The 12250-nt window shown below is 41.7% G+C and overlaps 1 protein-coding gene across 3 annotated transcripts; it reads left to right on the forward strand.

Annotated features, from left to right (window-relative positions):
- Nucleotides 1–1551: 1551 nt before the first annotated feature.
- Nucleotides 1552–8382, forward strand: LOC148009399 (BTB/POZ domain-containing protein At1g67900-like). Of its 3 annotated transcripts, XR_015689847.1 has the most exons (5): nucleotides 1552–2659; nucleotides 2756–2828; nucleotides 3219–4523; nucleotides 5479–6600; nucleotides 7946–8382. XR_015689847.1 is itself a non-coding variant. In XM_087673595.1 (4 exons), exons 1-4 carry the CDS (start codon nucleotides 2601–2603, stop codon nucleotides 6355–6357), a joined length of 2316 nt encoding a protein of 771 aa, XP_087529721.1. In that variant the 5' UTR covers nucleotides 1552–2600; the 3' UTR covers nucleotides 6358–7546. The 3 variants fall into 3 exon arrangements, 2 of the variants coding, with proteins under 2 accessions (XP_087529721.1, XP_087529723.1); XM_087673595.1 differs by lacking the exon at nucleotides 7946–8382 and having other exon boundaries at nucleotides 5479–7546; XM_087673597.1 differs by lacking the exons at nucleotides 5479–6600; nucleotides 7946–8382 and adding an exon at nucleotides 4996–5167.
- Nucleotides 8383–12250: the final 3868 nt, after the last annotated feature.

Genomic DNA, 12250 nt, shown 5'->3' on the forward strand with positions numbered 1-12250 from the left:
AAGCTTATAAGGATGAAAAAGAGGCATTCCCTAGCAAAACAAAACTAGTTGACAAAAGCATGAGACTAGTAGGTGTATCCAAACCACCTTTCTAGCTCCGTTGCCCCAAGGACCTAGTCCATGAAGTACAAAGACACACCAATAGTAGAGGAAATGACAAAGCTTTTCTTAAGGTTGGAAAAGGAGAATGCAATAGGGGTGCACATGATCTTTCTCTCAAACCCCAATTCCTTCGTCCTCTTCTCATTGAGTATTTGCCGAAATACCTAGAGCTCCTCCACTTCAATCATATCAATCTACTCCCCATGGACTACTCCAACATAGTCAACATCCATCCTATACATAGCCTCTCTCAAATCCTTCCTCTAACCTCCCTTTGCTTCAACTCTATAGGGGAATCAATAGGTCGCTTAGCCTACTACATGCATGCAAAGGCTTGGTGCCATCTAGCACCTCGACTAGTAGTAATGAATGCACTTTAAAGAGATTTTATTAGAAATAATAGCCATGCCAAGACATGATAATGGTCATCCTCATTCTCAACCTATTCCTTTTAGTATTTTACATCACCTAGATTCATCTTTAGCTAGGCCCACAAAGAGAGAGAGAGAGAGAGAGAGAGAGGAATATGGAATCATTGTTTACCATGTGATGGTTAGTGGAGGTAGTGAAGGGAGTATAAGGACCACTCCATAAACTTCCATTTGAACAAAAGCCAATGTGGTGTTGCAAAAGACCCACAATTTGGTTTGGAAGTGAAAGTTTGATTAGTTGAGGAACACAAAGAGATCATTTGTGTGGTCACATGCATCATTAGTTTTTTGTTTCCCTAGCTCCATCAAGCTTAAGTGAATGAAGCCCTCTACATCGAATCAAAAATGACCATAAAAAACATAAGACCAAATGAGGTCTCATTAAGAAATTTGACATTGAAAAAGAGACATTGAAATTTTTGGAGAAAAGGATTTTATAATTTTACGCTTGCAGTTAGATGTCGCTTTCTATCTACAAATTTTCTCCTTTTTTCAAAGGAAATAATTAAAAGTAGCCCTTTTCTTAATACTCTCGATTTAAGGAAATAAACATAAAATGATTGATTATTTTGAAAAGATTGTGTGTGGAGCCTCTCCTTCTCGCGACAGGAAAAAAAAATACAAAGGTCGATAAAAGACTTCCAAATTGTCAAGGTTAAAGGATAGTGTTCAAAATGTTTTCCGTGGACATGACATGAGAACACTAGCCACTTTAGCCTACCTGGAGCAAAGAAGGTCAAGTCAAGCCTGCTGTCCACGCGTTAGATGACTAAGCCGACTAGTAGCCCACATCCCCCTCGAAGGCTTTAACAGTTGAAAATGTAGGGCCGCTTTCACACGGGCCCATGTGGCAGGGCTGCGAATTGACGTGAGCAAACAGGGATTGATCATTGACATCTGAAAGCCTCTGGGGATTCCACAGTCCACTCGCTCTCAGAAAGACACAGAGAGAGAGAGAGAGCGCCACACATACTCTTTCTCTCAGAGAGGACACGCGCGCGCGCTCCTCCCCCCCCCCCCCCCAAACACACACTCTCTCTCTTTCTCTCTTTTCCTTTCAGAGTTTCAGACATGGAAATTCACTTAGTAACATCAGTCAAAATCTAGGAGGACCACCGAGGATCGATTCTCTCTCTCTCTCTGGAGTCTCGTCTTGTGGCTTCCCTCATGATTGCTGCCTACGTCCTCTGGTGGTCCTGCTCGCAGAGCTGGGCCCTCTCTGATCTATAAACTATCTGCTAGTGTGGGGCTGTGGGACTCGAGAAGGGGGTGGGGAGGGCTCTCGTTGTTGTTTCCCAATCTGGGATCTTTCTTCTCCCACATTTAAGGTTGCACGACGTGTGCACTGTTTGCTTCGCATCTCTCTGTCAGCTTCAAGACCACCATAGCCACACGTCACTGCCAGCTCTGATCAGCCAACACAACATGGAAAACATTGAGCATTCGCCCATTCGGCCAAGTATCTTGGCCAATCAGCTGGCTGCTCGAGCCTTTCAGTGGCATTAATCAGCAACAGCCCTGAACAATTTAGCACCTTTACCCACAGCCCGATTAAATGTATTACTGCTGATCCCGAGTATATGAGGATGCACATTCCCGAACAGCTTTAATTCCCTCATTGATGCTCCCCTCCCCCTCAGTTGCTCTTACTTCCAAGACCTGATTTAGCCAACAAGGGAAAAATTTGCACTGATACCCCTGCTTTTCTATCCATCCCATGGTCACGTCCTTATCAACAAAGGAAAGTGCACATTGCACAAACAATGTGCAGAGAGTCCTGTTGTCCAAGCCTTTAAATACACACCATCCCATTATGCTATTCTTAATGCTGTTTCACCCATTGCATTGTCAGTCACTTGCATGCCCATGAACTTTGAGACTTACACCAGAGATGCTTTTCAGACTCATCTGGCATCCACTGCATTGGAACTCTCCACTTTAATGGGTTTAATTTGCCATTAGTCTTCTGATTTAATTCACCAGTATTGCTCCCATAGGACACACATCACCCTTCTTGCTCCCTTAACCCTGTCATTCCTCTCTTGGAGCTCATCGTCTTTTTGCAAAATGAAGTACATGAAAGTGGGCATGAAGCCAGACATCTTCCAAACAGATGGAAACATCACGTGAGTAAAAATTCATTGTTTCAAGCTTAAACATTACATATATTTTTTGAATCTCCGAGTGTAACATGTGTCTGCTTGCCCTTTCCCTGGAGACAGGACCGTTGCCACAGATCTTGCTGCTAGCGACATCACCCTGCATATTAATGATTCCGCATTTCATCTGCACAAGGTAGAAATTAAATTCCTTGATCTGTTTGAATTGATGCTGATCCTTTAATTCTACTGTTGCAGAACGTTGGAGGCTTAGACAGTTTATAAGATATGGCAGATCAGACAGGCATTCTTACATTTTAAGTTTTGAACTTATACAGATGCACGTGCACATATGTATTTGAAAGGCATACTTGCTACATGCATATATAAGTGGCTTGAAGGATGCCAATGACTGTGCAGATTTGATGCATATTACACCTATCTGCATTACTCTGAAATAAGGAGCTCATTAGGACTAGTTTGATCCAACATACTAGAAAGGCCGGGCCAGTCATATGTTGCACCTTTCACATGGTTTTGTCTCCAAAAAGACTCTGCACAAACAGTTTTCTTACATTGGTTGCAGTTTCCTCTTCTCTCAAAATGTGGACGATTGCATAGCTTAGTATCAGACATTCCTGATGAAGTGGTCAGGTTTGGAGAGTTTCCAGGAGGAGCTGCAGCTTTCGACCTCTGTGCGAAGTTCTGCTATGGCATAGCCATAACGCTGAATGCCCATAATGTTCTAAGTGTGCGCTGTGCTGCAGAGTATTTGGGGATGACAGAAAACTTAGAAAAAGGAAACCTCATATTCAAGCTTGAGGTCTTCTTGAATTCCAGTGTTTTCAAAGCCTGGAAGGACTCCATCATTACTTTGAAAACTACCAAGGCATTGTTGCCTTGGTCACAAGATCTAAATATGGTCAGCAGGTGCATTGATGCAATTGCTTCAAAAACTTCAGTGGATCCTTCAAAAGTGGATTGGTCTTTCACTTACACACGGATGAACTCTACTTGTGGAAGCTGCAACACTCCTCCTTGCACTGGTAGCTGGAGCCAGAGGTATGGCCTAGTTCCAATTGATTGGTGGGTAGAAGACATAAGTGACTTGGATATGGAACTGTACTGTAAAGTCATTCTGGCCATCAAATCCAAAGGGAGGATGTCTCCACAGTTGATTGGTGAGGCATTAAGGGTGTACGCATACAGGTGGCTGCCAGGCATGGCTAATGATGGTCAACATTTGCTGCAACACTTAGTAAACAAGAGTCCTAATGATGTTGCGGAGTCAGAGCATAGATGGGTGTTGGAGATGATTGTGAAGCTTTTACCAGCTGAAGAAGACTCGTGCTTGTTCATCTTCATGATGAGGCTGCTGAAAGCAGCAACTGTGTTGGGTGTGGAGTCATATTGGAGAGAGGAACTAGTTAAGAGGATAGGGATACAGCTGAAAGAAGCTTCACTGAATGACTTGTTGATACTTACAAGGAATGATGAAGGGTTCTATGATGTGGATATGCTGCAAAGGATTGTAGAGCAATTTTTCAAACAATCTGCTCAAAGTGGCCATTGTAGTGCTCTGAAAAGAGGAGAAAAACAGGTGAGGGATGGAGAGTACAAGAAGGTCGAGAGACGGAGGTGCCACTCTGCAGAACAGCTAGATCTTGAACTAGATGGTACTGATCAAATAGTGAGGCAAAATTCTACAGAAGATGCTGCAATACAGGCTGCAAATGTGCAAGTTGCAAAACTTGTAGATGGGTACTTGATAGAGATAGCTAATGACACCAACTTGCCATTGGCCAAGTTCATGTGCCTTGCTGACCTTGTTCCAGATTCTGCACGCTCTGTCCATGATGGTCTATATCGAGCCATTGATATCTTCTTGAAGGTATGCCAGATTTCCTTGCCATGGATTTGTTCTTGCATTGATGCTGCAATATGAAATTAACAGCATACATAAATGAAGAGTTTGTGGTCAGTGTCACAGCCCATTCTCCATTGTAGTCATGCTATTTTGATGCTAACAAAGAAAGGTGATGTAGTCCCACTTTGTTGTAGATTCAGGGCACCCTTTAGGACTTAAATCTGCTGCCTTCTGACTGCAGTCATCCAATCCAGGGCACCCCATTTTATTCTGCATTTAGAGCACTGGTAAAACTTAATCCTCATCCCTTCTGATGTATGTATGTGTTGTTTTTAAAGACTGACCCTAAAGCTGAGAGAGGAGGCTTGTCGTTGTTTGTCCTCTTTGTCCAAGTACTTTCTATCCAGAGTCCTTGCTTTGTGTGACCATCATAGTTTGCTGTAACATCATGTCTAGGTCACTAGCATGCTTTTTGAAGCTATACACCTTTCTGCAGCGTCCTGTATAAGCCTTACACCATCCTGGCAAGTCCTGATCCAATGCATTTTGCACCCATAGTCGACCAACAAAAGGCTTCTTGGCAGGCTGATGGCATTGCATGTCAGTTTACGTATGGCTCAACAATTCAATGATCTGCTCTTATCTGGTTGAGTGGAATAGCGCAACAGGTATGAGTTCCATGACCTGAGACCTATTACCCAGCCTTCAGAAACGTCTCCAAGTAAGAGGCACGTGAGTTCTAGTGTCAATTGGATGGCAGAAAAAAGCTTTAAGTTTTCTTATCTTGCAAACTTGTGGCTGCTGCATTTCAATTGAACAATATAAAAATTCCAGTGAAGGTTTTAGGATGTCAAGTACTCAAAGTCACCTGAGAAAGAAAGCATGAGGCAAAATTATGGGTAATACTCTAAACCAACGAATGAATTTGCTGAAGCCAAGATGCAAAGTTACTGAACAAATTTTCTGCACTTGACCGCAGGAACATCCAGCATTGAGCAAAAGTGAGAAGAGGAGACTCTGTGGGCTGATGGACTGCAGGAAGCTATCTATAGATGTATGCATGCATGCAGCACAAAATGAGAGGCTGCCTTTGAGAGTGGTGGTGCACGTGCTGTTCTGTGAGCAGCTGAGGGCCACATCTAAGGCAGGGGGAGTGCACTTACCTGAAGGGGCAAGAGATGGGGTGGTGGCAGGAGGCAGGGTGGCCCCTTTGAAAGGCCGCTTGCCCGCTCCTCCTCCTCCTCCTCCTGCAGCAGCAATAGATCATGACCACAGTGGAAGCTCAGGACTAAACAGCAATCCATCACAAGAGGAAGCTTGCAGCACCATCATCCCAAGTAGCAGGTCTTCACATGAGGCAGCTGGCAGCACTACTACCCACACTAGTAGCAGTAGGCATTCACATGACCACCTGCATCAGGGGTGGGACCAATCCCTCAGACATGCCATGGAGGTGGAGGCGTTGAGGGAGAAGGTCAGCACCATGGCCCATGCTAATGGCACCTTCCATCATCATCATCATCAACAGCACCCTCATCATCATCAGTATCAACAAGGACAACAACAACAACAACATCATCATCATCATGAGCTTCATAATCAACATGAAGGAGGCCATCTGCAAGCCTTTCTGAGGCATCATCCCAAGGCTCGCAGCTTGCTCTCCAACCCCAAGAGAATACTGAATAAGCTGCTGTCCGGGAGGTCTGCAGCCACCTCCACCACCTCCTCTGGCAGCATCAAGGACTCCTCTGACGTGTCCAAAAGCTCCGGAAGCTCAGTGAGCAGCAGTGTCCCCTCCTCCAAAGACGGCATCATGCCCAAGTGCACCATCCTTGGGCGTCACTCCATATCTTAATTGGTAGGGTGACGTCGCCCAGTGGTGTGAGTTACCATCGCCCCCCGCCCAAAGTAATACACACCCGCGAACCAATAGTAACACAAGACTCAATGCCTGGCTCTGTACTCGCCTACTTCCCTCGGGGAGGAGCCATGGAGGCGCTTGGGTCTTTTGACATTGCACTTTTCTAAGCAACCTTCACAAAGTATCTCATTAAGCAATACCATCAACAAGAAGATCCCATTTGGTTGCCAAAGGGTGGTGAGTGTCAGAATGGTTGGCCTCTTTTCCTCATGTTGCTTGCTAAGTCATAAGTCATGTTGCTTCTGCTTGCTACCCAATTCCCATCCATTCCCCTTCACATAAACACAATTGGCTCGGTAATCAAAGCATGTTACAACTAGCTTTTCATTACCAAGCCTTGCTCCAAAAACTTGGGGAAATAAGTTGCAAAGCCAAATAAATCTATAGCTAGCCTAAGAATCTTGTTTACCACTAAGAAGACAATAGTCAAATGATCACAAACATTCTAAAAGTTTAAAAGGCCACAAGTCACATTGCAATGCCAAAGAGCATACACTATAAATTTGTTCTTGAATGATAAAAATAATGTGCTATATGAACACCTTATTTTATTTCCATTCGAATTTTTAAGATATCTATTTTCATATCAAGAGCTAACACTATTTGATTTCTAGTGTTAGTTATTTATGTGAGACAAGATGCATTGCACACTATGAGATTATGCTCACATTCATATGTGTTTTGACACAAGGTCACTTGGACAAGTGCTCTTAGGAGCAAGAGGAAAAATATGCCATATGCCCTACTTTTGTGCCATTTTGGAATATTATCAGAGTTTTTGTTTTGATGTCTCTATGGGATGTCATGAATCTAGTGGTGTTTGGGAATGCTCCCTTGGTCATTGTCAATCTTACCAACTATTTTAGTAAAGTCTCATCATGGATTCACAAGGACCTAGCTACTATAAGGAAGGAAGGTTTTGCCAAGGATGTCTGTGTAATTGACTAGTTTTATCTAATTACTTTTAGACATGATAGCACTTTACACATTACTTAGTTTCTCTTAATATATATATTCAAATTTTTGAAAACATTAAAAGTTGGACAACCCTTCAAACTTGAGCCCTTGCCTTGTATATACTATTAGGGACTCTCCACCTTGAGGTGGCACTTGGCATGGCATTACAAAAACAAAGTATGCTTCATGACCCAAGCCATACTTTGCATGGCAAAATACTTTTTAGCATACATACTTTGGACATTGGCTTCATATTTTGTTCATGTGATATACATATTAAATCACATTTTGTATGATGGAATTTACACTTTCTAAAGAGCTCGTACACATTTGTCACTTGGTGTTTTAGAAAAAAGCACAAAAGATATTAAAAGAAATCATATGTGTAATGTTGTTCTTTTCACAATGCTTGCAATCAAGAAGCTTTCACATTAGGTATATATATTCTTCACATAGATATTGAAAAACAAGTATATAATTAAGAAGGTAGCTTTATAAATGCTTATTTTAAAGCACATCTTGAAATATTTGTCTTGACATTTTTTTTAATACAACAAAATTATAGGTGAAAGGTAGAGAAAGCGTGGAAGCACAAATGGAAGTAAGAGAAAAGCAAGAGCTATGGAGGTTCAAGAAAGAAAGAGCAAGATGATATGTGAGAACTTCAACAATCACAATGTGTGACCAACCTTCTCATATTTTATTGTATTGTAAAGAATAAAGTGACAATAATGGGTGGCTACCACCTATAGTATATAGGTGTGCGGGCACTAAGTGTACAGTAAATGTAGATGGCTAAGCACTAGTAGCTTTTAACCCCTAACAACCTCCTACTTAAAGGTGAACGTGCTTGAGTGAGGAGAAAACAAGAAAAAAGTGAGAAAGTAAAATGTATATATATAAGTACAATAGGATCAGAAATAGATATCATCTCATCCTACACCCATCATCTTTCTAAGGAAGGTATATCATTCCACTGGGAGACTTTTAGTGAGTAGATTGGTAGCATTCTTGTCAGTCGAGATCTTGATAAGCTCAATGGACTTATCCTTTACCACCTTTGTGATGAAGTGATAGTATATCCCAATGTGCTTGGTGTTCACATGGAAGATTAGATTACGATGTCGTGATATTATGAGGACACAGTGTGAAAAAGTATGGAATGCATCATCATCTAACTTCTCTATTGATCTAGAGAGTCAATGTTATCTGAGCCATTAGTACTAGTGTGAGTTGCATGGATTATCCAAAAATACTAGATTTTTGGATAATTTTAATCTATTTTTTATATTATTTATTATAAAAATCCAAAAAATTTAGAAAAAGCTTCTAGATTAGGATGGCATGCAAAAAGCTAGTTGCTTTTTCAGCCAATTAGGAGATTTTTCATTAAAAAAACAGATTGACGAAATCGCACGTGTCACGATCGCTGTAAACAAGCTGAAAACTACATATTGAACTGAAAGAAGAAGAAGGAGTGATCTGGGAGATCCGTGAGCAGGTGTCCTGTGGTTTTACCACCCTTTCGGAGCCAACGGAGCCATCAGATTTGGGTTCCGAGCAGCAAAGAAAGAGCTGATTTTTCTTATCCATGTTTTTGGTCTACGAAGGAGCTCCAGGAGAACTAATGCCTGGAGATTGCTTTTGAGTAGTACAAAGATTCCAGGTTCTTTCAATACATATTGAATCAATTCATTGTGATTTGTTTTTGTCGTGTTTACCACTTGGGTATTCTCTATCTTCTCTTCCATCTCCTATCTCTACTTCCTTCTACTTCTGATCCTCGGTGGATTCGACCTTTTGACAAAAACCCCTCCGACATTGGTGAACCCGACGTGAAAGGTCGTCACAGAAGAAGGAAAGATAATATGGGAGAACCTTTGAATACAATCTCCAGTGATGTTTTGCAATAGTTGGTGCAAAATATGAATATGCTTATGCAGGTACAACAACAACAACAACAGGTTGTGATGCAAGCTTCAGCTCAAACAGAAAGTGTTGTGATGAATGCTTTGCAAGCAATTGAGCATGAGGTGAAGTTATTCAATGGCAAGAATGTATCTGCATATGTACATACCTATGCTCAGAAGATGGAATTCTTTGGAGTGGCTCAATCTGCATGGAGCCAGTATTTTGTATGTGTTACTGTTCATGAATTGAAAGCACACATTACTGAATTATACTTGCAGGATGCATACTGGGTAGCCTTCAAGAAGACACTCATGGAAGAATTATATATTGAGGACACCAGTTTGATTATGCGCAAGACTTTTCAGGAGTGGGTTATACAACCCAATAAGGGTCTTGTGGCTACAGAATTGTTAAGAGAATTTGAAAGTAGATTTGAGCAGTTGGATCTTGCAGAACAGCAAGCTCTTGCAAGTCAAAAAATTGAATTGCTTCTACAGGCAGCTGATCCTGAGCTTCAAGAGAAGCTTGATGATTTGTTGGAGGATCAGACTACAGAGACAAGTTTGAAAACAGAGTGGAGACATGTCAAGGAAGCTGTTACTGCACTTGTGAAGAAGCATAGAAGAAGAGAAGATTGCATGTCTCTAGCTTGCCCACTGTTACGGGTAAGACAGTTGAAGTATCCAGTAAGCCACCCGCTTTTGTGGCTAACCCTATGGCTATACCTGCTATTGTTCCCTCTGTTAGGGAAGATGTCTTAGATGAATTGGTCAAAGGGATGCGGGATCTTCAATTGAAGGTTGCAAAATTGGATGAAAAAGGACAAGAGGAAAGGGGACGGGCAGCAGCCCCTAAACCTAGAAAAAGATGTATGTGGTGTGACAGTTTGCAGCACGAGAGAAAGGATTGTGTTGCCTATCAAGAGGCCTTGGCACGACAGCTTATCTTTTGGAAAGATGGCAAGATCCATGCATAAGAAATGAGATTGCCTCTTGCTTTGAATTTTGGAAAGGGAGGTATGCAGAAGTTGTTGGAAGACTTGCCTGTCCAAAATGCTTATGCATCGGTACATGCTTCTACTTTTGGTCTACAGTTGGATAGAATGCATGGCCAAGTGATGGTTGGTCCAAAGGCTGAAATATGGACACATGCTTTACATGCAGCTGAAAAGAGAAAGGTCACTGATAGTGAAATGTCTCATGCAAGGCAAGACATTCGTGGCATAACTGGTTGGGAATCACTGGTAGATGCATATTCAGTGTATGCATATTTAGCAAAGGTACAAAACATGGATGTACTTGTGAAAGAAAAATGAAAAAGAGATGAAGATATTGCACTGACATCTAAAAGAATGACAAGAAGAAATGTGGATCAGCCTAAAGCTGCAAATCAGCCACCTCCCGAGCATGTTATGGAAGAGGTCAGTCAGGAGCAAAAACAGGATAACAAACAAGAGGGCAAAAAGAAGGGCAAGCAGCCAGGATATAAGTTGTAATCTGACATTGAGACAGCCATAGATCTTAAGAAGGTTCTTGAAGAACGGATCTTAAACAGTCGGGTGGAATTTACCTTGGGAGAGGTGCTTGGCATTGCCAAGCGAGAATTTCATGATGAGATCATTGACATAATTAAAGGGAAGCGTCAGTTTCTTGGTGATACCACTAGTGCATTGCTGCAATTTGAAGAGGAAACTGGTTTGTTGGGTATTCGGGCTGAATATGAGCATGAAGTAAGTACTGGATTGTCTATGCAGGATGCTACTAATCAATGGACAGCATGTGGAAAAGAGAAGAAAGTGGTTGAAAATGCATTGTCTTGTAGCAATATGCATGGTGGAGTAAGGCAAATGCAACAATATGGAGAAGAGACTCTAGGATTTATTCCTCGCAGTCATTACACAAGGAATCATTGGGCTAGAGCTACCACTGAAACGGTAGTGAAAATAGGGGAACGTGAAACTCCTTGTGTTGCTTTACTTGACCATGGGTCTGAGATAAATGTCATTGAGCAGGGATTGTATGAAAATGGTGCATGGCCTGTGGACACTGATCATGGTTGGCGTATGAGGGCTGCAAATAAATCTTCAGGGGAGCTCTATGCTGCATGTCCTAATGTAAAAGTGACAATTGGTGATGTACAGGAAGAGCAACACTTCTTTGTGCAAGATAATTCCTCATATGCAGTGATTTTGGGACAGCCCTATATTAGAGGTGTGCATATGGAAACAAAGGTACTTGATGATGGTTCTGCTTATGCAAGAGTCAGAAGCAAGGATGGAAGAAAAGCAATCCAATTTCTTACTATTTGTGTTAATCATCCTAGAAATCGTGATATGCTTCGAGAGTCTCCTTTGGTTCCAAATGCAAGGAAATTCAAAGACCTAGATTTTCATTAAGCACTGTTGTAATGCGGGGCTACAGTAGTGCTGTTCAGAGGGTGTACTCGCCTCTTGATGAAATGAAGCATGTATTTAGTATTGGTAATTCTCAGTTTACAACAAATAGTTCATGTTGGTTTAAGCCTATGGAAGCTATGTGTAGGGCTGAACGCATATCTATGAAACATGCTATTAAGAAACTAAGAGCATTGGGGTTGTTAGCTAAAAATGATGGCATTTCAAGCATCTTTTATGGGCTGAATATTACTGACACTATGGCTGAAATTTCAGCAATTATACATGCAGAAAATGAGGCTGAAAACAGTATGTTCTTTGGATATGTATGATGTTATAGCATTGTTTGCTCAACAGGAAGGATTACAATGGGCTGAAGCACTTGTGGAGACAAAGTATAAGACAGTTGACAAAAAGGTGAAACCAATTGCTTTGCCACTTCCACCAGAGAGTGAGGGTATGTATGAAAAAGTGTCAAGGCAGCCAAGCTTACGGGATCCTAAAGATATAGGTCATCAATTTACATTTGAAACATTACAGGAATTGAAAGTTGGTGCAGAAGGGTTT

The sequence above is a fragment of the Lygodium microphyllum genome, unplaced genomic scaffold (assembly GCF_053477565.2).
Source record: "Lygodium microphyllum isolate KBCC unplaced genomic scaffold, Lygodium_microphyllum_v1.1.10 scaffold_31, whole genome shotgun sequence".
Classification (NCBI taxonomy): domain Eukaryota; kingdom Viridiplantae; phylum Streptophyta; class Polypodiopsida; order Schizaeales; family Lygodiaceae; genus Lygodium; species Lygodium microphyllum.

Excerpts from the sequence above, each read along its gene's own strand:
- LOC148009399 (XM_087673595.1), top strand. The coding sequence starts at position 2,601 with ATGAAGTACATGAAAGTGGGCATGAAGCCAGACATCTTCCAAACAGAT. Across the intron at positions 2,829-3,218 it reads CCGCATTTCATCTGCACAAG|TTTCCTCTTCTCTCAAAATG; the intron begins GTAGAAATTAAA and ends CATTGGTTGCAG. Across the intron at positions 4,524-5,478 it reads CCATTGATATCTTCTTGAAG|GAACATCCAGCATTGAGCAA; the intron begins GTATGCCAGATT and ends ACTTGACCGCAG.